This window comes from Martes martes (assembly GCF_963455335.1).
Source record: "Martes martes genome assembly, chromosome: 1".
In the NCBI taxonomy this organism is placed as follows: domain Eukaryota; kingdom Metazoa; phylum Chordata; class Mammalia; order Carnivora; family Mustelidae; genus Martes; species Martes martes.
The window spans coordinates 191,728,928-191,756,587 of NC_137888.1; the positions used below are offsets into that span (position 1 = coordinate 191,728,928).

At 46.6% G+C, this 27,660-nt stretch overlaps 1 protein-coding gene across 1 annotated transcript in view; it reads left to right on the top strand.

Moving 5' to 3' along the window:
- The window catches only part of IL17RD (interleukin 17 receptor D), a gene marked incomplete at both ends in the record, with an annotated part of 65,061 nt that extends 39,781 nt beyond the window's left edge, over positions 1-25,280 (top strand). The window contains 12 exons of the mRNA XM_080827594.1: positions 2,983-3,040; positions 7,294-7,419; positions 11,431-11,549; positions 12,019-12,139; positions 14,300-14,344; positions 14,437-14,588; positions 16,403-16,468; positions 18,176-18,230; positions 19,301-19,411; positions 20,199-20,383; positions 23,459-24,395; positions 25,168-25,280. Of these exons, the coding sequence (XP_080683720.1) occupies positions 2,983-3,040; positions 7,294-7,419; positions 11,431-11,549; positions 12,019-12,139; positions 14,300-14,344; positions 14,437-14,588; positions 16,403-16,468; positions 18,176-18,230; positions 19,301-19,411; positions 20,199-20,383; positions 23,459-24,395; positions 25,168-25,280 (2,088 nt within the window). The remainder of the gene's footprint in view (positions 1-2,982; positions 3,041-7,293; positions 7,420-11,430; positions 11,550-12,018; positions 12,140-14,299; positions 14,345-14,436; positions 14,589-16,402; positions 16,469-18,175; positions 18,231-19,300; positions 19,412-20,198; positions 20,384-23,458; positions 24,396-25,167) is intronic.
- Positions 25,281-27,660: the final 2,380 nt, after the last annotated feature.

Here is a 27,660-nt window from a genome sequence, read left to right on the forward strand (position 1 = left end):
TGGGGATGGATTATCATACCTCTGTCAAGTGAGTATGCAGGTGGATTTCTGTGTCAGAGACCCAGGGTGATGGAGCTCTACCAAGGTGGAGAGCCTATGGCAGGAACATGACCTGGCTGATGGGAAGGGCATTCTGGAATATTGGAAGTGCTCCAAAACATGGGCTGAGCAGTAATGCAGTGCCTGGAGGAGTCTGGCAGGTAGGGAAGTGGCTGAGAAGAGAGGCAGAAGCCACATCAGGAAAGTTCTACAAGGGACAGGGAGCTTGGAACAGAGGAATAATGGCAGATTTGCACATTAGGTCACTTTGGTGGCCATAGCCCCTTAAGATCAGGACCCAGGTCTGGCTCTGTGGGTAGTGAATAGATGCTGCATGCAAGCCTCACTGTCCTTTGAGGCCAGCTCACTGGGCCCCCTTCTGAACAGCTCTGTAGGCAGCACAGACCTTATTTGGAGGGATTTAGGTTCTTATCTGCAGGATATAGCACATCTCATGGTGTTGGACTTCTTTCCACAATACATCACTCATTGCAAGTGCCCAGTAAATACCTGTTAAAAACATTCTGCTATAGGGGTGCCTGGCTGGCTCAGTCTGCAGAGCCTGTGACTCTTGATCTTGGGGTCATGTGTTCAAGCCCCACGTTAGGTGTAGAGATTACTTAAAAATAAAAATCTTTAAAAGAAAAATATGCTGCAGTAGAAATATGGGGAGAAGAAGAACAAAGTGAAAGCTGGCAGTCCTACAAGTAAGGTGACTGGTCTCACTGGTCATAAGAGTCCTACATGCTATTAAATGAAATGCATTTCCGTTTTGAAAAGCCCTTCCTCTACAGGGTTTCATGTGGGCCTCCTCAAACCCCTTTCCCAGGGGAAAGTCATGCAAATTATCTTTTTAGGAGGATAGTTGAGGAGGTTGGGACCATGTGGAGTGAAGTGGTTTGCCCGTGGTCACCAGCAGGAGGATGGAAGGATTAAGGTACATATCTTGGCCCCTTGCATTTTTGTTTCCCTCCCATGAAGCTCCCTTTCCCTCCCTTCTAGTCCAGTTATCCTTACTTCTTTCAAGCTTCTGGGGTGTGCTGTCCTCGCCCCTCAAATCATCCTTTGTGCAGTGCTGCCTATGGTGTTTCATAGGCTGTGTGCTTTCTTTTGGCTGGCTCTTCACCCGAGCTACGTATGCCTTGTGTGTCACACTGAGAGTTCTGGAAGGGTCAGGGTGTGATTTGAAATACATCTATGTATTTTGCATGTGATCCACATACCCCATTAGTCTCCTTTGAAGGAATGAGTCACTTTGCTCTTGAGGACAGGGACAGTGGCTGTTTTGTTCTCCACTGTGCCTAGCACAATGTCTGGTTCATAATAGATGGTGAGTGATTTTATATCCTGGGGCTTTGTAAGGGAGGAGAAGGCTGTGGTTTGGGTGTCTTGGGCATTTCCTAGGGGTTGTGGCGGGGGATGGCATTGTCTCCTGCTTGGTTGTGCTACTCTGGTCTTGGCCATCTGGAAGTTGGGCATCCTCTAGTGGCACCCTGGAGGCCTTGTCCCTAAGGAATTGTGGAGGCATTTAGGATTTTCATAAGAAAACCACCCTTTCCAAAGTGTTTCAGCTCAGGGGAGGAACTCCAGAATCTTGTGTATGTGGGAAAGGGAGGATGGAAACAGGAAAGCTCAAAAAGGAAGGTGCGTCAGGAAGAAGGGGAGCCCCAGTAGATCATGGGCTAGTGCTCTGCATTGTTGTAGATTTCGTGTTAGCGCTTATTTCTTACTTGGATTAGAATCTCGGTGTGTGCACGTTCACGCATGCGTGCCTCCCATTCTGCGCAGCTGTGCCTTCCTGGAGCTCCATGTTTATCTGAGCTCAGGGATAGAGTTTCAGTGGGCATGGCTGGCTTCAGGATAAGCAGCGTGAACATGCCTCCAGCATATGGATGTGACGGGGTTGTGGCCCAAGACCCTGGGCTCCATCAGACGGGTTCCGCACATTGTGTCTCAGTGTGACAATTGCCCATTAAATACCGGGCTGTCGGCATATGGTTTTCCCCAGCATCCCCTTTGTTGAGTGGAAACTTTAGCTGTGTGGTTAGAATATTTTCCCATCATTTAGCATTTCAGAATTAACTGTTTTTGGCGAATTCTGCAATTAACGCTGAATGGCACATTTGCCGATTATTACAGAAACAGTTAAACCAGCCAGAGTCGGCAGGTCTGTAGCTGCTCTTTCCCATGATGGATAAGTGGTGGGTTAGGAAAAGGCGGGGCGGTGGGAGGATTCCGGTGCTCCCTCTGTGGATGTTGTAATTAAAGTGGGGAGTCTGGCGGAGTTGTTATCCCTGCTATTAAGAGTGCAGATGGCTAACGGCCACATCACCAAGAGTTAGAGTTAGCCCTTTTAAAGTCTTTTTTCTTTTTCTTTTATGACCCACTCTATATATTCCAAGCATAGGTATGGATGCAGTGAAGAATTTTCTCATTAAAAGTAATGGCTTATTCCCACACTCATTCCCGGTCTTGGAATGAGAAACCTGTTTCCTTAGACTTGAGGAATTGCCTATCTGTCGTGGCCTAATAGAGCTTTTGGACGAGAGTGTCTGGTAGGCGAATTTTATAACCAATCACTCCTCAAAGCGGATCCAACTGGAAGGGTTCCAGCTGGCAGCCCATGGTCTCTCTCCCAATTTTACTGTTAATGAATTATTATTTAACCCCCAAACACAGAACAGCGTGCTCCTATTGTCTTAGGGGAAGTGAGTGCTCATGATGCTCTTGGCCTGGAAGTTAAGAATCTCCTTGGGCTGGAGGGAGGTTGGCAGCCAGTGGGGAAGAAGGGGCCCAGGGTGGGTGGGAAGAGTGGTAGACATTGCTCAGTGACTGGTATGACCCTGGGTCTTTGCAATCTTGTGTACATTTTGACTCTATGGGGATGTGTGCTGGAAAAGCAAATTGGCTTCTCTCCTCATCACGTTCTCTTGTTTTCCACAGGGAGTGGGGCCGGCCAGCAGAAACAGCGGGCTGCACAACATCACCTTCCGATATGACAGTAAGTAACTGGCTTCACCACCAGAGAATGGAGGCGTTTCAGTGATCTGAAGCTTACAGAGCCGTGCTTCATCAAGGACACCGCGGCTCCTGGGGTGGAGGAAGTTTCTGAACCTGCGCAGGTTAATCGATAGAGCTAAGGGGGCTAGTCTCAATGAAGCCACTCAAGTATTTGGGAGCTTAAATAGGTCAAGTGTCCACCATTTTGGGAGAAACTATGTATGGAGACCTACCCTGATGTCTTCAAGACATAACCATGTCCTTAAGAACAAAAGCAAATGCCTGGAGGGGCCCAGCAGGGGACAAGTGGATGACACTGCTCAAGTGGGGGGATGCTAGGGAACGGTAGGGACTGTGGCAAACTGGATAGCCCAGGTCTGGTCCGAAGAGAGCACTGGCTTCTCCATTCCAGCTCCTTGGGGCCTTGCCTCTGAGTGTAGCCAGCTGTGATTTGCAAGAAGAAAGAGAAATTGGCATTTTTTTGTTTGTTTGAACATTTTTTAATATTGGTATCTATTTAAACATGTTCACAAGCCCAGAGTGGGCCAAGTGAACGTGTGTCCCAGATTGGCCCACGGGTCTCCAGTTGACCATCTCCACAGGTCTGGCTTCCACCTCCAGTGCCCTACCTGTCAGTGGTGAGCCATGGCAGGCCACTGGACTTCTCTAAGCCTTAGTTCTCACGTGCTGTAAAATAAAGATTAGTTTCTTCCCGAGCATCGTGTTGAGGCTTTAATGAGGTAATGCTTTTAACTGCTCAACTTAGTTGGCCTGTGATGTGCACTCAGTAATTGATACCTGCCAATATTAGAAGTCATTCCAACCGGAATGGGAATACAGCATCTTTTTGGCCCTTTCTCTCAAGGAAGTGTGGCTCTATCTGGCTGAATCGTTTCCTCAGGGCAGGGTGGGGTGCTTTTTTTCTGATTAAGCATATAGAATTCCCCCTCAGCAGCTGCTTTCATGCTAAGAAGGTAATTATATGGAATTGTGAGCATTTTAGCCTTATGAGCCATAATTTATACGTAAAAATGTTAACAAGAGGGAGCTTGACTCCTGTTCAGTAACTCCTGACATTCGATTCATCTCTGGCAGGGGATTATGAATCCATGTAAGTGATGGGTGTGGGTCACAGTGAGGCCTCTGAAATGATCACTGGGAAAGCAAGATTTTTGAGGTTGTGTATACAATCTAACAATTTTGAGATACAAATATGTGTGTCAAATTTATGCCCACAGTTGCTGACGTGAGTACTTGAAGTTCACCAATGAGGACTTACATTTGAAACAGATTTCATGTCAGTGGTGTGTGCATGCTCTCTGGGTAAATGTTACAATGCTAATGAAAGATTTGCAAGTCCGTGATACTTAATTCAGCTAAGTAAAGACATGTGTTAGAGATCTCTCTTTGAGCTACAGAGTTAATTTCTAATATATGCTCTTGGTCCTGGCTGATCTTGTATTACATTCAAGAGTTCAGAATTTTCTGGTCAGCTGCAAACAAGTATTTGCAGCTCTAATTTAATATGGGGTTTTGTGAAAGAGGATCTGTACCTGTAAAACTTAAAAGTATCTTATTATTTTCTTCATGAGACTAAATATTTGGCCCATGTGCGTGATGCCTGTCTCTTCGTCTTTCTTATTCTTCAGCATTTAATTAGAATTTAATTCGCAACTCAAATTGACTCCCAAGACATCTGAAGCTCGGTTGCATTTTGGCAGAATATCATTTGGGCATAATTTTTTGGTAACCAGAATCCAAAATGTAAGAGTTCCTAATAATTGGATCCAGGTTTGTGTAAAAAATTTATTCATTGTTTTCCACTGAAAAGATATTTCTTTCACTCTTCTGTGAGGAAGTGTCTGTTACTGCTCCGTTGACTGGTTACCAGTTCTGTTTGAAATAGCTAAGAACAAATTACCAAGTTTTTCACCAAAAGCATGGAACTACAAAATCTTATTTTTCTACTCCTTTGCCATTCAATGTTACAAAGAAAGAGAATGTCTTACCCTTAAGTCAAAAGCGAATTTCATAGGTCTCCATGTCTCCTTTCACATTGCATTTCTCGTTTCTCCTTCAGGCTCTGAGGGGGTAATGCCTAAGTAGGTTGTAATACATTTTCTCAATTCTTAGACTTCATATTTGCATAATTATATTTACAGAAACCTGGTGAGTGCTAATTTTGGCATTAAGAATGAGCAAAGGAAGAAAAAAACTGATTTGCTCTTATTTGTGCCTCTTTTCCTAAAAGCTATTTAAGTCAGAGGTTTCAGTAAATGGAAATGTTTGAATTTGGGGCACCTGGGTTCTCAGTCAGTTGAGCATCTGCCTTCAGCTCAGTTCTTGAGGGCTCTCTGCTCAGCGGGGAGCCTGCTTCTCCCTCTCCCTTTGCCTCCCCCCTCCATGCCTCATGCTCTCTCTCTCACACTCTCTCTCTCAAATAAATAAATAAAATCTTTTTTAAAAATGGGAAGTGTAGGGACGCCTGAGTGGCTCAGTGAGTTAAGCCATTGCCTTCGACTCAGGTCATGATCTCAGGGTCCTGGGATCGAGCCCCGCATGGGGCTCTCTGCTCAGCAGGGAGCCTGCTTCTCCCCGCCCCCTTCTCTCTGCTTGCCTCTCTGCCTACTTGTGATTTCTCTGTCAAATAAATAAATAAAATCTTTTAAAAAAAAGATGGGGGGGGAGTGTATGGTGTGGTGTACAGCAGGGGCAGAGGGAGTGGAGCAGACTCACTGAGCCTAGAAAATACCCCTGACTGCTTCACCTCAAAGTAAAACACCCTGACTTCAGAGGCATCATGAGTCTGGACATTTGAAGGAACTGAGGACTTTTATGGAGCAGGTACCAACGAGAGTTTTCCATTTTAATCATTGAGAAGGTAATGGAGATGAAGCAGTATAAGAATCACGAGTTGGTATTTGGCAGGAATGGCTGGTGGTTCTCCCTGCATGAGTGGCCACAACAGCCCTCGGCCATTCTCTGGAGTCCCATTCTGAGTCTGGTTGGAAGCTTCTGGGACCTTTTTAGGATCCTGTAGACTTTGAAGGTTTCTTTAGCAATACCAGGTGTCACAGCTGCCCCCGTGGTCATGGCTGCGTTGACTGCTGGCAGTAGGTAATGTCCTCACGCAGTACCAGAGAGTTGGTCTTCATTGTTTTGAACAATGTGGAGCTCTTTGAAATTGGTGGGCATTGTGGGTATCTTGCTAACACATGGTGTCTAGAAACAGAAGTTTTACCTTTGAGATGCTATTAACGTTGAAGGTACCTTTGCTCGTCAGGAAGTCAGTTGGTCTCTTTTGTAGGTACTAATTGGATTGTTTAACTGTCTTGCTGCGAGCCATGCCCCTGTGAGTCTCATCCTCGTCCTGCTTCCTTTTCCTACTCACCTTGCCTCCAGGTTTCTTCTAAAAGCAGTCCCCAGACTGTTTAGTCATTTGTTTTGTTTCACATCACTCTCTCATGCTGCAAACAGATTGAATCAATGTACATAGGATTGGTTTAGGTAAAGTGTCACAATAGTAAAAAAGTCAATGCCAGGGGTGCCTGGGTAGCTCAGTGGGTTAAAGCCTCTGCCTTCGGCTCAGGTCATGAAGTCAGGGTCCTGGGATCGAGTCCCGCATTGGGCTCTGTGCTCAGCAGGGAGCCTGCTTCTGCCTCTCTCTGCCTGCCTCTCTGTCTACTTGTGATCTCTGTCATATAAATAAATAAAATCTTTTTTTTAAATATTTTTTTATTTAATTCTACAGACAGAGATCTCAGGTAGGCAGAGAGGCAGGCAGAGAGAGAGGAAGGGAAGCAGGCTTGCTGCTGAGCAGAGAGCCCGATGTGGGACTCGATCCGAGGACCCCGGGATCATGACCTGAGCTGCAGGCAGAGGCTTTAACCCACTGAGCCACCCAGGCGCCCAATAAATAAAATCTTTAAAAAATAAAAAAAGTCAATGCCAGATGCATAGTCAAATTGTATATGTGTGAACAGATACAGCCACACTGTATGTGATCCTCCCCACGCTGTCCTAGAATTTCACTCAAAGGGTGGTTAATGGGGTTGGTACTAAACCCACTACAGCATATTACAGTTCTCTGAACAGTCAAATTTTGATGTCCTGTCTGGGCTTTTGCAGCACTCGTCTTTAGACAGAATGGATTTGGCTACCTCCAGACGGCTCTGTGTAATTTGAAAAGATGACCATGGACCTCAAAAAATAAATGTTTTAATCTAACTGTTCTTTGATCTCCCAACTCTCCAGACTGCACCACTTACTTGAATCCGGTGGGGAAGCACGTGATTGCTGACGCCCAGAACATCACCATCAGTCAGTATGCTTGCCACGACCAAGTGGCAGTCACCATTCTTTGGTCCCCGGGGGCTCTCGGTAAGTGGTCAGATGGAGTCCGCCACGTGGCCGGTGTGGGTGGTGACCAGTGCAGGGGTCCCAGTGTGACAGCCTCCAGGAGCTGGGCAGTTCTTGAACTAAGTGTAGCTTAGGTGTGCTTGGGCCCAGATACACCACCTGCTTTGTTGCCAATACTTGCTGGACATGTACCGGGCTTGATGCTGGGCCCTGCGGCTCATCTTTTATTCACTTGGCTGTTATGGAGAGAGATGTAGGTTTGCAAAATGATAGTGTGTGGTGATGAATCACATTGAACCCTTGGCCTCTGGATCTCAGCAGTAGTCGGGGGACAGGTGACCTGTCCAAGAATGTAATGGCCTCAGCATCTGGCATCGGCCATCTCTGTGCCCACATGGATATCCAGGCAATGGCACATGTTGTGAGTTTTCAGGAATATCCAGTTTTCATAAAACCCCCTGATACCATTTTCTTAAAGATTTTTATTTATTTATTTGAGAGAGAGAGAGAGAGAGAGCATGTGCAGGAAGAGGGGCAGAGGGAGACACAGACTCTCCGCAGAGCAGGGAGCCTGATGTGGGACTCGATCCCAGGACTCTGGGATCATGACCCTAGCAGAAGGGAGATGCTTAACTGAGTGAGCTACCCAGGCGCCCCCATAAAATTACTTTATTTGTTTAAACCATGTAGGCTGAAAAAAACCAAACTGAAGAAACAGAGAAAAGCAAAGCCACATTGTCTGGCCAGATTCCGGTGAGGGCAGAGTCTGCTTATCCCCTTTAACAAGCTGATGATACACCAGAGAGGATGCGCTAACTGGGCATAAGACATGGGCAGGGCTTATTTGTTCAGATGGGCCTGGGTGCGAACCCAGATTCTACCTCTTACAAGAGCCCTCTAACCCTTGCTGAGCCCTGCTTCACCATTTGTAATGTGCGGATGATTGCCTCTTGGTTTGTTGTAAGATTTCCAGACACACACACACACACATGCAGTGTATTTCTAGAAAGAGCTTTTTTCTTTTTTAAAAAGTTTTTATTTAAGTAATCTCTACACCCAGTGTGCAGCTTGAACTCACAATCCTGAGATCAAGGCTCGTGTGCTCCACTGACTGGGCCAGCTGGCTGCCCCTAGAAAGAGCTCTTAAAAAAATAGTAGCTGTTGGGGCACCTGCATTGCCTAGTCTGTGGAACATGTGACTCTTGATCTTGGGGTTGTAGGTTCAAGCCCCACGTCAAGCGTAGAGATTATTTTAAAATAAAATCTTTAAGGAAAAAACAATGGGGGGGGGGAAGTGGCTACTGTTATCATCATCAGAACCTGGTCCTTGGGGCGCCTGGGTGGCTCAGTCGTTAGGCATCTGCCTTTGGCTCAGGTCATGATTCCAGGGTCCTGGGATCGAGCCCTGCATTGGGCTCCCTGCTCGGTGGGGAGCCTGCCTCTCCCTCTCCCATTCCCCTGCTTGTGTTCCCTCTCTCGCTGTGTCTCTCTCTGTCAAATAAATAAGTAAAATCCAAAAAAAGAAAAAAAAGAAGAAAAGAAAAAAGAACCTGGTCCTCAATCCTACTCCTTTGACATTGCCACTGAATCTTAGAATTAAAAAAAAAAAAAAAAAAAAAATCTGGCTAAGGGAAAAGTACAATAAAAGCCTGGATTTCTTCATCTGAACAGGATAAATCTCAGAAAAATCCGACTGTAGGAGAGGTGAGTGCAGAGCGAGGGAGGATAGATCAGACCCATGGGCCTGACTCACTTATCCATGTAAATACCGCTGGGTCTGAACGCAGCGGGTTTTCCAAAAATAACATTATCTTAACATTTAAAGATAAAAACATTCTCTGTGGATAAACGGGAAGTGGTCACTCCATGTACGGCTGTACAGCGGAGGGGCTGGCCTGACAAATTGCAGGCTCCTTTAGAATGAAAGGAAGGGACGTGAGCATGTGGTTGGAAAACTAACAGGTGGAGTGGTGAGGGCAGAATGTGGTGCTTTTCACGCACAGTGATTTGTGGGTGGACAGGTTCTGCTTCTCTGAGGTTCTTTCGAGTCCTATCAAGGAAACTTGCTGGGAGACAGAAGAATTCGGGGTAAGAGCACCAGCTTAGAGCCAGACACTGGCAGGGTTCGAGTCCCACATCTGCTATTTAATTCCTGTGTGATCCTGGGCAAGTCCTTCAGGGTCTCGATAGCTGTTTCCTAATCTGTCAAATGGGGATAACACCTTCCTCCCATGGATGTTAGGAGGATTCGTGGGTTTTAAATGATGGAGAGGAGCAAATAAGTTTCCTCGTCGGAAGCTACTGTATGAAGTTGCTACACATGGACCTATGAGGCATTCAGGGTGTTGTGATGAAGGTGTCCCTCTGATGTGAGATTTACATTTGCTGCTTCTACCCCCATCCCCACCCCCACCCCAGACTTGGCGTAGTGGTTTTTCAAGCTGGTCTTTTAAAAATAAGGACTACAGGGGCGCCTGGGTGGCTCAGGGGGTTAAGCCTCTGCCTTTGGCTCAGGTCATGGTCTCAGGGTCCTGGGATCGAGCCCTGCATCGGGCTCTCTGCTCAGCGGGGATCCTGCTTCCCGCTCTCTCTGCCTGCCTCTCTGCCTACTTGTGATCTCTGTCTGTCAAATAAATAAATAAAATATTAAAAAAAAAAATAAGGACTACAACCACCCAATCCCACCTCAGCTGATGAATTTTTATGAAACTGAAATGTACAGCCTTGAATCCTATTAATTACCCAGCTTTTGTTAAATAGCAGCTCTGGGGACATGGCATGAATTAAATCTTAGCATAAATAATAAGGATTTGTTCAACTTTTTTTTTTTTTTTTGATCTCATAAGGGAAGTTCCTGTGAGATCTGCTAACTGGTCACTGGTCAAAGACCTTGGCTCTTGTTAGCATGTCTGAATCTTGGCGGTGGGTCGGCGGGCTTTTACCCCCACAGGAAGCTTTGTACTTGAAATGCAACGTGGCAGTCCGTACCAGCACATTTTACACTGTGACCCCTGAAAATGTGAAGCTCTCATTGTGCCTCCTTTGCTGTACTCACCGAAAAATATATGTTCTTCATCAAATAATTATAGAAGGGGAGAACCTGTTCAAAAAAGATTTCCCCGTCCTTTGCCATCAGTAATTGTCCCACCTGGTTAATTGCATCCTATGTCATTACTTTTGCCCTGTGAGGGGGAAGGGTTGAAATTGTCTCCTTGTGTAGTGTTCAGAAAGAATGCGAAATCGATACCGCGCCAACTGAGGCCGGCTTCGGGGATCTCCAGCTGCGGTTGGACCGCTGCAGTTTCCGTGGGATGCAGAGTGCTGGTGCTGGCTCTTGTGATCAGCAGAGCTAATCCTCAGGTGGCAGGAGGCTGGGCCGGCGCCTTTCAGCAGCACGGTGGGCGTCTCAGGCCTCTGAGGGCTGTATGAAGAGCACACACTGGGCAGCCCTTGGGTGTCTGCCTTTCAGGCCTGATTAGAGCTAGAACTGCTTTGTAAATCACATAGGCATTCTAAACTATTTAATCTCAAGCCTAGGAACCCCTTGGGTGCAGACGCACACTTTGTTGGGAATTTTGTGCATGACTCAGTGAACCGTGCCAGCAAATACAGGACAAAAACTTAAAGCAGAAACATGGTTTGGGGGCGTCAGGTCCTAGTCAGCACTGGCAATTATCATCAGCTGAATACACCCCATCTGATGACCTAGAAATTAGGTATTCCATGGTAGGCTTTTAGGATGAATTGTGACTTGAGCCTAGGTATTTGAACCCTGATGTCACAGAGGCGATGGGCATTTGTGAAATGGCTGGCTGCAGTAGAGCTAATTAATTTTCTCTGAAATCACCTGGCCTGTCCCAGAGGAATGCAGGGCACACGGTTTTCCTCCCTTAAAACCCGGATATTCGGGCCGAAGTTAGAATTCCTTTAACTCTGTTGTGTAGGCGGAAAGGAAGGTAATCTGGGGGGCAGGAAAAGTGTGTTCAAAGGTAATTAGGTCCGCTTTTCATAAAAGAATTCTGCTTTGCTTAGGCATCGAATTCCTAAAAGGATTTCGAGTAATACTGGAGGAGCTGAAGTCGGAGGGAAGACGGTGCCAACAACTGATTCTAAAGGACCCAAAGCAGCTCAACAGTAGCTTCAAAAGAACCGTAAGTCACACGCACGGAATGTGCTCCTGAAGACCCGCCATTGTTCCGGGGGTCACGCCATGGTCCAATTGAACGTCTGTGACACTGGAGAAGGAGGGGCTGTGGGGTCCACCCCTCCTGCCAAGGTGGGTGAGAAATAGTTTGGCAACACCTCAAGCCTGCTCCACGCCCAGAGAATCCCTCCAGCACACACCTCTCGGGTTACACGTCCTGGAAGGTGGGTTTGTGCTCTCAAGAGGGTGTGAGCTCTTCCCCACCAGCTCTGAGGTTCTGCGTTAACCAGCCGTGGCTTCCCTGCCAGAGAACAGGCAGCACTGCTGATCTCTTATTCCCGTTAAATGTGGTCCTGAAAACAGACCCCGGGTCTGGAAGTGTGTGGGTGACCGTCAGGGAGGCCTGAAATCTGGTGTGTAGGTGGAGGGTTGGGTGATTTCTTCATGATATCGTGTCTGTTTTTATTCCCTTTTAGGGAATGGAATCTCAGCCTTTCCTGAATATGAAATTTGAAACGGATTACTTTGTGAAGATCGTCCCTTTTCCTTCCATTAAAAATGAAAGCAATTACCACCCTTTCTTCTTTAGAACCCGTGGTAAGTGTGGCCTGCCTGCTGGGTTCCCATCGTGAGACTGCTCCTGACCCCAATGACTTTGGGGCAATATATTGAAGAGCCCACCAAATACTAGTGTGAAACCAGCATCGCGAGGACAAAAGCATCCAGAAAAAGTATCCAGAAAAGCAATTCTTAGAAGTTCACCTGACCTGAGATGCCCATTGCCAGCTGGTTCAAGAGTAGACATGATGCTTGATTTTTTTTTTTTTTTTTGAGTGTGTGGGGGGCACAGCTGCTGTAAGACAACCATAAATTAAAACCATTTGGGGGGGACAAAAAGGACAAAAAAGTAGTAGTTGATTTTGGGGATGAAGGGTAGAGCATGAAATAATTCCATCTTTTTTAACCTGTCATCAGGAAAATGGCTTCTGTGATTGTTTTCAGGATTACATGAAGACAGTCAAATCAGTAACCCTGAGATTGCCTCTTTCTAGAAAGTTTGTTTAACATCTATGTATCAGGCCCAATTCTAAATGCTTTTTTTTTTAAAGATTTTTATTTATTTTATTTGACAGACAGAGATCACAAGTAGGCAGAGACGCAGGCAGAGAGAGAGGAGGAAGCAGGCTCCCTGCTGAGCAGAGAGCCCGATGTGGGGCTCGATCCCAGGACCCTGGGATCATGACCCGAGCTGAAGGCAGAGGCTCAACCCATTGAGCCACCCAGGCACCCCTCTAGATGCTTTCTAAATACTGACTCTGTTTACCCCCATACCGACCCTTCAGAGAATTTAATCCTCCCATCTCCACTTATTAGATGTGGAATTACACACCCGGACGTTAAAGAGCCTCTGGCCGGAGCTGGGATTTGAACCCAGAAGACTGACTCTCGAGTCCACGCTCTGCAGCCAACTGTGCTGCCTTCCCTTTGCCATCTGTTCTGCACGCGGTGTCGTGTGTCTTTCCTCAACTTGAGTCCCCGCTTTCAGATTTGGTGCCCAGGCATCCCGAAACCTGCAGCTGTTCCGTCTTGCCTTCCTGGTTGGGCTTTCTTGTCTGGCATTCCAGGCCCCCGACGGTCCACTGGCAGTCCAGTGTGACAGCCCTTCCTGCGTCCTTATTGCCGTCCTCCCACTCTAGGATGTTTTTGTTCTCAACTCCAGAACTCATACTCTGGTTGTTTTCTTTTTGCCTTCCTTTTCTTCCTTCCTTCCTTCCTTCTTTTTTAACTGCAGTTTCTGTGCAGCAAAGTTATTTTATAACACTTGGTCTCATTTTCTTAATTAAAATATGATTCCATAGGGCAAAGACTATGTGCATGTTACATCTCAATGCCTGGCATATATAACCACTTAGAGGATTCGGATGCACTTATGAAAAGCTCGCTTTGATTAGAATTAACATAGTTTAAGATTAATTTTTCCCGTCGGAATCAACATGTCTACTTGGAGGTGAGGCAGAGGTGGGAAATGGTGTTTTATCACCATTTCGGTGCCCTGTGATCTGGAGGCTGCCTTGCTTTTCTTGGCGTTGCGTGGGCATTTGCCGGAAGGTTCTCCCTGGGTGAGCAGCATGGCATCCTGGACCAGCTCTTGGGCCTCTCTTACTGTGTTAGTGTCACATTTAAGCCCTGCTTCCAAGCCCTATTGGTTTGGTGCTACTATCGGGTAGATGTCTCGATGCCATTTTTAGACTCCATCAGAGCATTTGCTAGCGAAGGTCACAGCCATCCCAGAACAGTTACCAGCATCACTCCAGAGTTCTGTTGTGCCTAAACCCCCGGACAGAGGAGCAGGGGCTGGCTTTCTTTCTGTTCGCAGCTAAACCAGAGTCTGTGGCAGCAGCCCGAACACAGTCCTCCTGCCCTTGGCAGCTGACCTTGAAACTCTGTCATGCTTGACAAGCTTCAAGAGTCTGGGTGACTTGACACTGTTTCCATTTATTTGGCATAAAATGAAGTGCATTCATATTTTTATGTTGTCTACTTTAAATTTTCATGAGCTATAACTACACTGTACTGAAAATCATTGCTGAATGGCGGTATCTTATCCTTTTCCCCACACTACCCAGCACCGTGTATTTGTATTTTATTGAACATCCAACATTTTTATTTTATCTTGTGTATTTTATTTCCTCATCCAAAAGGATGAGGAAAATGTCAAACTGTGTGGAAACTAAAACTTTGCGTCTTTCTTCACAGCCTGCGACCTGTTGCTGCAGCCGGACAACCTGGCCTGTAAGCCGTGTAAGTAGAGCTGGTCCCGTCCATCAGGTCCTGCCTGCACAGTGGTGTCGGGGGGGCCCCTTGGTGCTCACTCTGGTCCTTCCTCCTCCCAGTCTGGAAGCCTCGGAACCTGAACATCACTCAGCACGGTTTGGACATGCAGGTGTCCTTCGATCCCGCGCCACACACCTTTGGCTTCCGTTTCTTCTATCTTCACTATAAGCTCAAGCATGAAGGGCCTTTCAGGAGAAAGACCTGTAAACAGGTGAGCTGCTGCTGTGTGTACATTCTGGAACGCTGCTTTATTTATTTATTTATTTATTTATTTATTTATAAAAGATTTTATTTTTGGGGGTGCCTGGGTGGCTCAGTTGGTTAAGCAACTGCCTTCAGCTCAGGTCATGACCTCGGAGTCCCAGGATTGAGTCCTTCATCGGGCTCCCCCCTCTTATGCTCTCTCTCTCTCATTTTTATTTTTATTCTCTTTATTTTTTTAAAAGATTTTATTTATTTATTTGAGAGAGAGAGCACAGAGGGGGAGGGAGAAGCAGACTCCCTGCTGAGCAGGGAGACTGATGCAGGGCTCAATACCAGGACCCCGAGATTAAGGCAGATGCTTAACCGACTGAGCCACCCAGGGGCCCCTACTACATGTTTTAAAGTGACCCCTGTGCCCCTGGAATTTGGATGGTTCAACGTGAACATGAGGCTTTATCTCAGCAATTGGTAGATATTCCAGAATGTTATGTAGCAGGGACAACCCTCACTCTCCAGTTATCTCACCTGCTATCCCAGGGGGGATGAAGCCTGGGAAAGGTATTACCAAGGAACCAAAAGAATTAAGTATTTCTAGTTCATTCTGCTCTATTTTATTTTTAAAAGATTTTATTTATTTATTTGAGAGAGAGAGCATGAGAGGGGAGAAGGTCAGAGGGAGAAGCAGACTCCCCATGGAGCTGGGAGCCCGACTTGGGACTCAATCTCGGGACTCCGGGATTGTGACCTGAGCCGAAGGCAGTCACCTAACCAACTGAGCCACCCAGGTGCCCCCATTCTGCTCTATTTTAAACATTAATTGGGTGCTCACTGTGTGCCAGTTGCCATGTTTTTTTTTTTTTTTTTAGATTTTATTTATTTATTTGACAGACAGATCACAAGTAGGCAGAGAGGCAGGCAGAGAGAGAAGGGAGGAAGCAGGCTCCCTGCTGAGCAGAGAGCCCGATGCGGGGCTCGATCCCAGGACGCTGGGATCATGACCTGAGCCGAAGGCAGTGGCTTTAACCCACTGAGCCACCCAGGCGCCCCCAGTTGCCATGTTTTATGCTGATTGAATCCTTACAACTCTATGCAACAGAGGCTTCTGTCACCCCACTCTACAGATGGGCGACCTAAGGCTCCATGAAGTCACTTGGCTCGCTCAAAGTCACACAGCTAGTCAGTAGAAAAATCACATCTTGGAGCCAAGGCACTAAGATTTCAGGGGCTTACTGATTGTACACATAGACCAAAGTTAAGTAGAAACTCAACAACCAAGCTCTTAAACTGAGGGCTGTCAGCAAGATTGGCAAATGTCTTGTGGAAGACCACAAGACCGGCCTCTAGTAAGCACCAAGAGAGGTTTTTGGTCATGGTAGCAGAACCTAGCACCTTCCTAGATGTGCTTCTGTCCTGTTGAGTTTTGCTTTCCTGCGGGCTCTCACCTCTGTCCTTGACCTCCAGTCAAAATTACAGCGTATAAAATATGCACAAACATGGGAAGGTAATTTCTTTCCTCACCCTTTCAATAAGTAAAGGGTATTCTAACTAGGTTCCTTGTCTGCAAATGAAATAGTCCTGCTGAGGGCCCCACTAAGTAAGTATAGACTATGACGGGGGTCCTGTGCTCTCCTGGGCCTTCCTATCAGAGTGAAGGTCAAATCCTGTGTACAGATAACAGGGTTGCTTACTGATCTAATTGATGTATTCTGAACATGGTCAAGACAGGTGGCAAGTGTCCTTCAGCTCTGGGGGAAAAGAGAGGTCCAGATGACCCTCATCTAAGAAGTGAGTTTTTAAAGGGTTGGTGTTGTTTCTTTGCAGGAGCAAAATACAGAGACAACCAGCTGCCTCCTTCAAAACGTATCTCCTGGGGATTATATAATTGAGGTATGTATAACTTAAGAAAGCCCTATTATTAATGCTGCAGAATGAATCTAGTTCATGAAGAATTCCAACTGTTTACAACACCAAAATTTCAAGCCATTGAAGGTAATGCATAGTTGTATTTTTACATAGTCCTTAACATGCTTTTTAGAAAGTTTATACGTAATCAGTCTTTGATTTTTCTCATTCAGCATTTAAAAGAGTTCATATAAATATTTTAATGAGACCATATAGTCCACATAACCATGATTTAGAATTTCTATACAGTATTCCTTTGTAGGGGAGGACGAAATTCCTTCTTTCCTCCCTTCTTTCCTCTTCCAGCTGGTTTAGGAATTAAATTGACGTGAGACAGATTAAGGGGAGAAAAAACCCAGAGTCTTACTGAGTGCGCACAGAGGCCCCAAAATGAAATTGAAACCCAAGGAAATGATAAAGGCAGGCACAGTTGTTTTGCTTTTTGGACAAAGAGATAATAAATTTGTGAAGAATTGACAGGAAAAAGAAAATAGATGCTTGGGAGCTTTAATTAGGAAGGGGTTCTAAGTGGAATTTAGGCTGAGTTAATAAATTAGACAAAAAAGTAACAAGGTTTGTTTCTACAGTTCTCTCGACTTTAAAGTCCCTATCTCAGAAAATTAAGGATGTCATTTTTACTTTGCAGGGAAGTGAGGGTATTTGTCATATGGGAGATCTATTTCCTGCTTTCAGGGGGACAGAGGGATGGTCTGAGGGTCCTTGTACTACTTCTTTCTCCAGTAGTTACATTACAAAATATTTATTAGTAGGCCATTGTGTTACCTACTGCGGCAACCTGCCCTGCGCCCCTACTACAAAAATATCTTTTTTAAAATTTAGATTTAAAAACATTTATTTTTATTTTTTAAAAAATATTTTATTTATTTATATGTCAGCGCGCGAGAGGCAGTCATAGGGCAATGCAGGCTCCCCACTGAGCAAGGAGTCTGACGTGGAACTTGATCCCAAGACCCTGGGATCATGGCCTGAGCCAAAGGCAGGCTTTTAACCGACTGAGCCAGCCAGGTATCCCTAAAAACTGTTAGTAAAACAGAAAGGGAAAGTTCTGCCCATTATATCTGCCTATACTTCTCTGGGTTTCTGCTGACATTTTCAGAATCAGTATACATGAAGTTCTAAAATACCACTGAAAAAAGCAAGCAAATGATAATATTTTTCCTCTTTTATTTTATATTCCTTTTCCAGTATCAAACATACCACAAAAATAGGAATAAAAGAAAAATAGAAAAGGAAATGAAAAATTTGTTCACAGCCCTGCTATTTAGAGACGGTCAACATGTCTTAACGTTTTGGGAGACACACATGTTGTATGACTCGGTAGCAGTTTGTGGTTTTGAACAGACACACCCGCTGAAAGCATTAATGGCGGCCCAGTAAAATGAGCTGTAGGATGCCATTATAATGGAGGATTGTTAGAACATGGAACTCACTAGCTGAGCTCACCAATGAATGAACAATGTTTGATTCATGGAAGGTGATGAGGTTGAGAGTTTTGAGTTGGTAAAGCAGAGATTTATCTGATTTAATGTCTAGTCTCAGCCCGTAAACGATCCTAGGCATCAGCTCGCCGTCCTCCTGCCCCCAAACTGTCCACAAATGGAAAAATGAATGAAATCTGTTGAGATGTTATCACTTCAAAAAAATAATGATACAACATCCTCTGTTTTGCAGCTGGTGGATGACACTAATACAACAAGGAAAGTGATGCATTATGCCTTAAAGCCAGGTATGATTTTTTTTTTTTTTCTGCATGAAATGTTGGCTTTGGAATACAGTAGACCACGCTATTTGATACTTTCTGTACTTCATGGTTTAGAAAATCAAAACTACAGCATTTGAGTTCCTCTCTCTCTCTCTCTCTCTCTCTCTCTCTTTTTTAAGATTTTATTTATTTATTTGACAGAGAGAGAGAGAGATCACAAGTAGGCAGAGAAGAAGGCAGAGAGAGAGGGGGAAGCAGGCTCCCTGCAGGGAGCCCGACGCGGAGCTTGATCCCTGGACCCTGAGATCACGACCTGAGCTGAAGGCAGAGGCTTAACCCACTGAGCCACCCAGGCACCCGAGTTCCTCTCTTTTAAAAGATGTCCCCTCAAGGGCACCTGGGTGGCTTGGTTGGTTGAGTGACTGAGCCTTGACTTTGGCTCCAGTCACGATCTCATGGTCGTGAGATCGAGCCCTGTGTCAGGGTCCGTGCTGAGCTCAGGGATTCTACTTAAGATTCTCTCTCTCTCCCTCTCCCCCTACCTGCCTTCCAAAAATAAATTAATAAATAAAAATGTTCCATCAAAGCAACTTTTCTTCCATCCTAATTTCGATGCCTGGAAGACGGAGGCCAGTGTGGTTGGTGTGTATGTGTGGGTGTGTGTGTCAATGTGTAGCTGGGACTAAATAGTCACTTATCCTTGGAAGAAAAGTGGTGGGAGGTGAGGTTTCCTAGGGCAAAATTCTCACAAGTATTTACTGTCCCAGTGACTCTAACTGTTGAATAATATTTTACATATTCTTTAAAAGGAATCCTTTTATAATCACCAGACCAGTACTAACTAGAGAAGGTAGTCAGTGCTCCCAGAACCTGTTACACTGCTTATGTTTAAAAAGAGGAAAAGAGGGGTGCCTGGCTGGCTCAGTCGGTAATAGTGTGGGACACTTGACCTTGGTGTTGTGAGTTCAAGCCCCACATTGGGTATAGAGATTCCTTAAAAATAAACTCTTTAAAAACAAAAAAGGGGGGAAAAAAAGAATTCTCTTTGAACTTGTGCTGCTTAAGTTTCAAGCCTTGTCTTTGACATTTCCCAGCACATTCCCCATGGGCTGGGCCCATCAGGGCTGTTGCCATCACTGTGCCACTGGTTGTCATCTCAGCATTTGCGACCCTCTTCACTGTGATGTGCCGCAAGAAACAACAAGGTATCTCTTTGCGTGGTGTGTTCCCCCAGGTGGGCAGGACATCGGCTAACAGGGGGACCCTGGGAGTCCTCGGGCCCTTGGTACCACTGCACCCCACTGTGCCCCCCAACCAAATGGGTATCTGGGAGGCCATGTGGGTCCTGTAGTTCCTTGACTTTTAACCGCAGGAGCTATGAACATGAAGCCATAATTCTGTTCCCAAACTCAGGGTAGTAAATTCAAGAACATAAATGAAGCCTGAAAGTATGAGCGAGGGTAGAGGCAGGTGTTGGGAGCGAACTTTTTAGGGAGCTTGGAAATGTTTTCTATCTTGATCTAAGTGAGGATTGCACAGGTATATACTTAAATTAAAGCTTACCGAGACTACTCTTAAGATTTATGCACTTTACCTTTGTAGGTTGTACCTCAATAAAAGGGTTTTCTTTTGGTTTTGCCTTTTTTTTTTTTTTTTTTTTTTTTTTTTAAAGAAGGTCAGTTCTGTTAGTGCTTAATTGGGCTGGTAGGTACACTTGGTTGCAAGACCTGCTTCTGGGTGCTCTCTGCTGACCAGAGTGGTCCCGGCAGTTTTCTCAGCTTACCCAAGGTCATTTTCAGGTGAACAACCCATTTTGGCCATTTGTTGCTCCACTGGAGAGATCAGCTGTCCTATTTCCAGTGGGGACCCCGGGGACTGGGGACTGGGAGTATCAACTGTTGTTTCTTGAAGATGCCATTAGGTCCCTGAGTCGTAGGGCACAGGACAAAGCATTGCTTGTAGGCATCAACCCTATCTTCTTTTCCAATTTAGAAAATATATATTCACATTTAGATGAAGAGAGCTCTGAGTCGTCCTCGTACACCACGGTGCTCCCCAGGGAGAGGCTCCGGCCACGGCCCAAGGTCTTCCTCTGCTATTCCAGCAAAGACGGCCAGAATCACATGAACGTTGTCCGGTGTTTTGCCTACTTCCTCCAGGACTTCTGTGGCTGTGAGGTGAGGAATCAGAAGTCTCTTCTCTTTCCCCCAGGCAGGACATGTGCTCCCTGTGCTCTCCACGCTCTCTCCCTCCCTCCAGGCTTCCTTGGGCAACACCTGCCCTCCTCCAGTGCCTAGCCCCCTTCCAAATTGGTGTCAGCCTCACACTCCTCCTTCAGTCTGTCCTGCCCACTACCGGCACTAAATGTTCCCGAACCCTTCGTCCTAACCCTTCTCAGAAGCCTCTTGTGGCACCTACTGGCAGGAAGTTTGAGAAACATCAAGAAGACTGTGCAGTTGCCTGGAGGGGTATGGCACATGCCCTGGGAACACGCAAGAGTGGGGGGAGGTGGTCACTCAAGACATCTTGGTGAGCCTTGACGGGTCAGAGAGAGGATGGGAGATCAAGCAGGGGGTTTAGACAATACTTTGGAGGAGTTTTGCTAAGAAAGGAAAACGATAATGTGTCAAGGACTCAAATGGTCTGCCTCGGTTTCTTGCCTGTTCTCGAGTTAAACTATGAATATGTAGCTTTTCTATGTCATAGGGCTAATTGTAGAGTGAAGTTTGAAGCTCTCATGGAAGGCACACTCTATTTCTTACCAATGCAAGAACTAACTGTACAATGGCAGTGTAATGAAAGTTTCTGGTGCTTTGGTACTGCCTGCTGGTGGGTTTCTTAGTCTCTCCATGTGCCAAGGCTGCCCCCTAGTGTCCACAATGCCTACTTACAAGGCTGACGCGTGAAGCTGGGGAGATGGGCAGATCCCAACAGGTACTGAAAAACCAATTGGAACCTCTGGCTGGTGCCACACGGTCTTCAGATGACCCATGTGCTCTGCTTTGTAATTAACTAGCCTCGGGGGAGGGGGGACACATCTTCCAATTGTGAGTGTAGTACTTACTGTAGAAATTTTGGAAACTGGAAAAAATGACCAAAAAAAAAAAAAAAAAGACCTGTAATCTCACTCTAGAGGAAGAGGATCCACAGTTAATATTTGGTGTATTTCCTTCCCAGTTTTTTCTACATAGATGAACTCATGGATATGGTTTTGCATGTGGGGGGGTATTAGAATGATTTTTCTGTCTTTTCATTTAATAATTCTTTACACTATTGGAAGTTCTATGTAAACTGCAATTTTATTTTATTATTGTTTAAAGTTTTTATTTAAAACCCGTCAGTTAACATACACAGTATAATATTAGTTTCAGGTGTACACTATAGTGATACAGCCCTTCTATACAACACCCAGTGCTCATCTTGACCAGTGCCCTCCTTAATCCCCACCCCTATTTCACTCCTCCCCCATCCACCTCCCCTCTGGTAACCATCAGTTGGTTCTCTGGAGTTAAGAGTCTGTTTCTTGGTTTGCCTCTCCCTTTTATCCCCCTAGGATGGTTTTTGTTTCTTAAATTTCACATATGAGTGAAGTCGTATGGTATTTGTCTTTCTCTGACTGACTTATTTTGCCTAGCACAATACTCTCTAGCTCTATCTGTGTCATTGCAAATGGCAAGATTTCATTCTTTTTTAGTGCTGAATAATATTCCATTGTAGCTATATACACACCACATCTTTATCCCTTCATCAGTCAGTGGACATCTTGGCTCTTCCCATAATTTGGCTATTGTTGATAATGCTGCTGTAAACACCAGGGTGCATATATCCCTTCCGATGTGTATTTTTGTATTCTTTGGGTAAATAACCTACTAGTGCAATTACTGGATTGTAGGGTAGTTCTGTTTTTAACTTTCTGAGAAGCTCCATACTGCTTTCCAGAGTGGCTTCACCATCCAATTTTAAATAGCCAATTTTAAATAGTGATCCATAATATCATTTCACTATAATTGAGTTATTTCATATTGCTAAAGATCTCACTAGTTCAATTTTACCTCATCTCTGATGACTTTCCAGAGCTGGAAGCCTGGAAATGGAATGGCTGTGTCAAAGATGGTAACATTTTAAAAATGCTTGGTATATACTCCCAGTTAGCTTTTAGAATGTATAATGCTAGTAGGAGTTAAGGCAATTAGTTAATTAATTAAGTCAATTCAGGATTATTTTCAGCAAGTGGGTGGATCTTGAGGACCGCCTTCCTTAGAGCCAAAGAGGAAGACAAAGTCATTTCAGAACCCCCTTCCCCATAAGAGACTGTGGCTCCCGTTCAGGCATAGCCACTAAGAATTCGTTTCTGGACTACAGAAGGAAAGAGGTGATAAAACTGCCAAGAGACGTTTTCAGCAGAATCAGATGAAAATGGTCTGAGAAGGTGAAGCCCTCTGAGGGGCACATGCATGCCCCATTTTCTTTGCTTTGTGGGTACCCCTACCCCCAGGTCCCTCCCAGAACCTCCTTGGGATTAAAGGCCTTATATGGATATGACCCACCCCCCCAGACTGCTGTGACATCACGGTGGGAGGTGCTAGTCATTCACGAGTGAGCTACCAGCAGTGGCTGTTACTGCAGTCCACCACCACCCCCTCTGGTCGTTGATGGACTGGTAAACAGCACGGCTGACCCTGGGGCTGTGAGAGGGGCCAAAGAGGTCTTCTCTGTCCATCACATTCTGTGGACGTGAGTCAGCAAGCTCACTCACTGAGGGCCACTCTGACATCCAGACCTGAGCTGCATTTCCTGCCTGCTTTGGGGTCCCTCACCCAGACCTGTCCACCATCACCTTCCAGCTTTGTCTTCGGGACAAAGTGTCTGCTGCACTCATCACAGAGACCGGCCCCAGGCCTCCCATTCAAGGGGCTCACTAGCACACTCAGAGTCCCCTTGAGGGCCTCACTTGGGATATGTGACTTCGGCAGGTTGCCAGAAGCTCTGTTCCCTCCATTTTTTCCCTCGTAAGGGAAGAGTGGTAATGGCCCCCACTTTAGGCTGAAACAAGCACACAATGCAGAGGGCCTGGCGTGTCACTGTCACCCACAGAACGCTAGAACGTTCCCAGATCCCACATCCCTGAGCCCGCATGCAACAGTGCTGATGACGCTTAAAGGACATACGAGGGGACCTTCTCCTAACCCTCTTGTTTTGTTGCCCCACGCCCCAGGCTGTATAAGTGAGTGAGGTCCCCGTTCTCGTTCCAGGTGGCTCTGGACCTGTGGGAGGACTTCAGCCTCTGCCGAGAAGGGCAGAGAGAATGGGTCATCCAGAAGATCCACGAGTCCCAGTTCATCATCGTGGTATGTTCCAAAGGCATGAAGTACTTCGTGGACAAGAAGAACTACAAGCACAAAGGCAGCGGCCGCGGCTCGGGGAAAGGGGAGCTCTTCCTGGTGGCGGTGGCGGCCATCGCGGAGAAGCTGCGCCAGGCCAAGCAGAGCTCCTCCGCCCAGCTCAGCAAGTTCATCGCCGTGTACTTCGATTATTCCTGCGAGGGCGATGTTCCCGGCGTCCTGGACCTGAGCACCAAGTACAAGCTCATGGACAACCTTCCCCAGCTCTGTTCCCACCTGCACTCCAGAGACCATGGCCTCCTGGAGCCTGGGCAGTACCTGGGACAGGTGAGCAGAAGGAACTACTTTCGCAGCAAGTCAGGCCGGTCCCTTTACGTCGCCATTTGCAACATGCACCAGTTTATCGACGAGGAGCCTGACTGGTTTGAGAAGCAGTTCGTTCCCCTCCGGCCTCCCCCACTCCACTCCCGAGAGCCAGTGCTGGAGAAGTTTGACTCGGGCTTGGTGTTAAATGATGTCATGTGCAAACCAGAGCCCGATGGCGATTTCTGCCTCAAGGCGGAGGCTGCGGTCCCCGGGGCACTGGCCAACTCGCCCTCGGAGGGCCTGCACTTGGGCCTGGACCAAGACGCAGAGGCTGGGCCCGGGCCGGGGGGCGGCTCGGTCCTGCGGCCCCTGCTGCATGCCGGGAAAGCCTCCAGCCCCTCGGACATGCCTCGGGACTCGGGCATCTACGACTCGTCGGTACCCTCCTCGGAGCTGTCCCTGCCCCTAATGGAAGGACTCTCGGCAGATCAGACAGAAACATCTTCACTGACAGAGAGCGTGTCGTCCTCCTCCGGCCTGGGTAAGGTGCCGGGGAGCTGAGGGTGCTTTGGGGTCGGGTGTCTGATGCAATCCATAGCCTTTGTCCCTAATTCCCAAATCCATGCAAGTGTTTTTCTAAGTTGGGTGCAGACTCGTTGGCAATGAAGCTTATGGGCAGTAGCACGACTCCACTGACAGTGTCGATTTCTTCTAGGCAATGGGGATGTTCACTTGAGCAAGCAGCGGGAATACTGAGGCTAAGTTAGGGTGAGCTACCCGGCCCCTGCCAGGAGTGTTATGCCACATACAGTGTGTACATCGTATCACCTTCCTGACCTCCACAGGCCTCTGGCTACCAAGACAGAGCTTGCCCCAAGTGTACCAGATGAGGGTCTGTGGACTTTTTGTTGGGCTTTGTAGTGTTCGCCACCGCTTACCAGTGCCAGTGCTTTCAAAGCCAGGTCTTTTAACGATCTTGGGGTTGGTGGGCACAGTGTTCTGGCCACCACAGCTGACTCAGCAAAGGGCCGGGTGGGAGGGCCCTGTGGGAGAGCCCGGCCTCCTCAGGGAATGCCAGCAGGATGCCCTCTGGAGTTGCACCTTACAGTGCGTGGAGTCGTACATGCAAGCCCTTGACTCTCAAGTAAGGGAACCTGCCAATAGGATGGGACTGCTCAGTCTTGAGTTGGTTGGGGGGCCTGCCTCACTCGTAAAGCCCATAGTCCAAACCCAGGTTCAGCCACAGCCTGGCCTGAGCCCCCGGCCCGGTAAACTACAATGACGTGTGGCTCCCCCCTGTCTTCTTTCCTTAGGTGAGGAGGACCCTCCTACCTTCCCTTCCAAGCTCCTCGCCTCTGGGGCGTGCAAAGCAGACCCTGGTTGCTGCAGCTACACTGGTGAACTCCACGCGGTCGCCCCTTTGTAACGAAATGGAAGTAGAGTCTAAGCATTGCCACTTTAGCTGCCGCCTCTCTCTGGTCCCCCAGCTCTTCTCTCTGGTTGTGCAGTCCACTTGGAGCTGAGGTCTCCGACAAGGATATTTGGAGTGAAATTCGGGCCAGTACTTGCTCTCCATGCCCCATCCCTCCACCTGCTATCTTGGCAAAGTCTCCAATTTTCTCAAACCATATGGGTATCTCTGAAAGGCATATCCATAAGGCCCGACAGCAGCTTGTCCCGTTAGGTCAGACCTTGGATTAGAGTCGGTTCTGGGAGGTAGGGAGGAAACAGGCACTGATCACTCAGATTTTGTTTCTCTCTGCAAACTTTGCCTGTTTGCTGTTGGCTACTTTGAACTGAAATGCTTTGTGGGAGAAACACTCTTAGTACCATTCTAGCCACAGAAATCAAGTGCCAGTCTTTCTGGGATCCATGTTGTTACAGATGATGGTTTTAGTGTAGAATTTGCAGTGCTGTGGGTGTCCAAAAGAGCTCCGAGTCAAAGGTCAAAAAGGTAACTGAGTCTACTATCCCCTTTCGTAAAATGAGTCTTTATGTATTAGTGGGTGCATGGCTAGCTGAGGTGGGGGCTGTGAGGTTAGACTGAACATGCTGACAGTATTTCCTGACCTGGGTTGGTCATTGTGGAGAAAGCATCAAAACTCAGGGCACAGGACCACCTGTTGGTGTGAGGAGGCATCATTAGGGGGCCAGATCTGCCTGCCAGGTTTCCCTGGGTTTTGTTCGCTGTGCAGTATCTCAGACGTTGCTGCCTGGAAGTTTATTTTTAAAAGACAAATACCCAACTGGGCTGTCATACTGGAAGCTGGAGTTCATGCTTCAGTGGACTTCTGATCTAAAGCTGTGTCCGGAATATTAGGGATCAGGATCGACTGAAATATGGCTGTGCATACAGGTGGCGGCCACTTACCTTGCCGAGCCGGTTTCGACTAATGATAAGTCTCATTTTAAGGAGGTGCGAAGAAGGGAACGGTCACAAAGATGAGTATGCTCTTCTAATAGCATCTGAAGAAGACAGGAGACCTGAAATCATTGAATTCTTGAATCTTAAAATACTCCCCACCTCCCCACCCCCCTCAACAACCCAGCCTATGAATCATGTTTCACTGTGTGTTTCTGTTGTACTTACCAGACGAAAGATTTGTCTCTTGTGCTCTCTTCTACCAAAAGAGCTATTTAGAGCTTAGGGGGAAAGAATTTGCTTTAAAAAAGAAAAGTAAATGTTCTGTTTCTATGAATGATGTTTCTACAGAATTTCTGTTTCCAAAAGAGAAAACAGGTGTTCAAATCCTGTTTGTGTATTAGGTATGTGGGTAATGATGACTTGGTCTTCCCTGTGGAAACCTCTCTCCCCTTGAGGGGTTGTGAGCATCTTTCTTCACCTTTTTCATGGGTGCTGTTGAATTTGGGCACCATGCTTTTACTCAGCACTCACACAGGGGATCCTGGGTTTCACTCCTTTAGCACATAGGATCAATATTACAGGAGATACTGAGGAACAGCTCAAGGAGGGGTAGGAGATGGAACGGGGCATGACTTTTCCATCCAAGCACATGCTTGGCAGATGGGGAAGGGAAGGTTTGCAGCCTTGCTGGAAAGAAGAGTTTTGTGTGTATTTTTGATGCAAATGCCACACTGCATGTTCTGGAAAGGCAGCTGACGGCTTCTTGGGAGAAGAACGTGCTTGTCTGTTCTCCGGCATCAGGTTTCCTGCAGCTGCTCTGAAGGGGAGACAAGTGAGCTGCAGAACTGTCTCCCCCATAAAACCAGGCATCTTGTTGGAGAAGAGATGTTCCATGTCACTGTGGAATCTGGGACATGTGCAGAGCTCATGCCCACACGTGACTGTCCTGCCATTCTGCCGCTGGGATAAGTTCTGCAAGGGAACTTGCGAACATGAAAAGTCACTTTGGAACATTATCAGAGAGACTGAGGCCAAGAAATGGTGCATGCTCCAAAGGAACCATGAGGAGCTACTTTGGGGATATTCAGCTTTGCACATAAAATGAGGCATCTCTGAGAAAGCGATCCCCAGAGCAGCACGGAGGACTGGGGGTGGGGGGGAGCATCAATTGAGCTCCATGAGCATGGGCAGAGAGATGGCTAAATGAACTTACTTCTTTTGAAGATGCAAGGGGAAAAACTGTGCTAGACCAAAAATCAGGTAAAGTTTTAGTTTGGATTTAGGGTTTGGATACCTATTTTTAAGAACTAATGTTTCTTGTGTTTCAACACAATTAAATTCTAACATACCAAGTAACAAAACCATAGTTTGAATGCCTAAGTCAGACTAAGTTGAGATGTCCCAACTTCGTGGTTTTGCCTTATTAGTTTCCCTTCTTCTT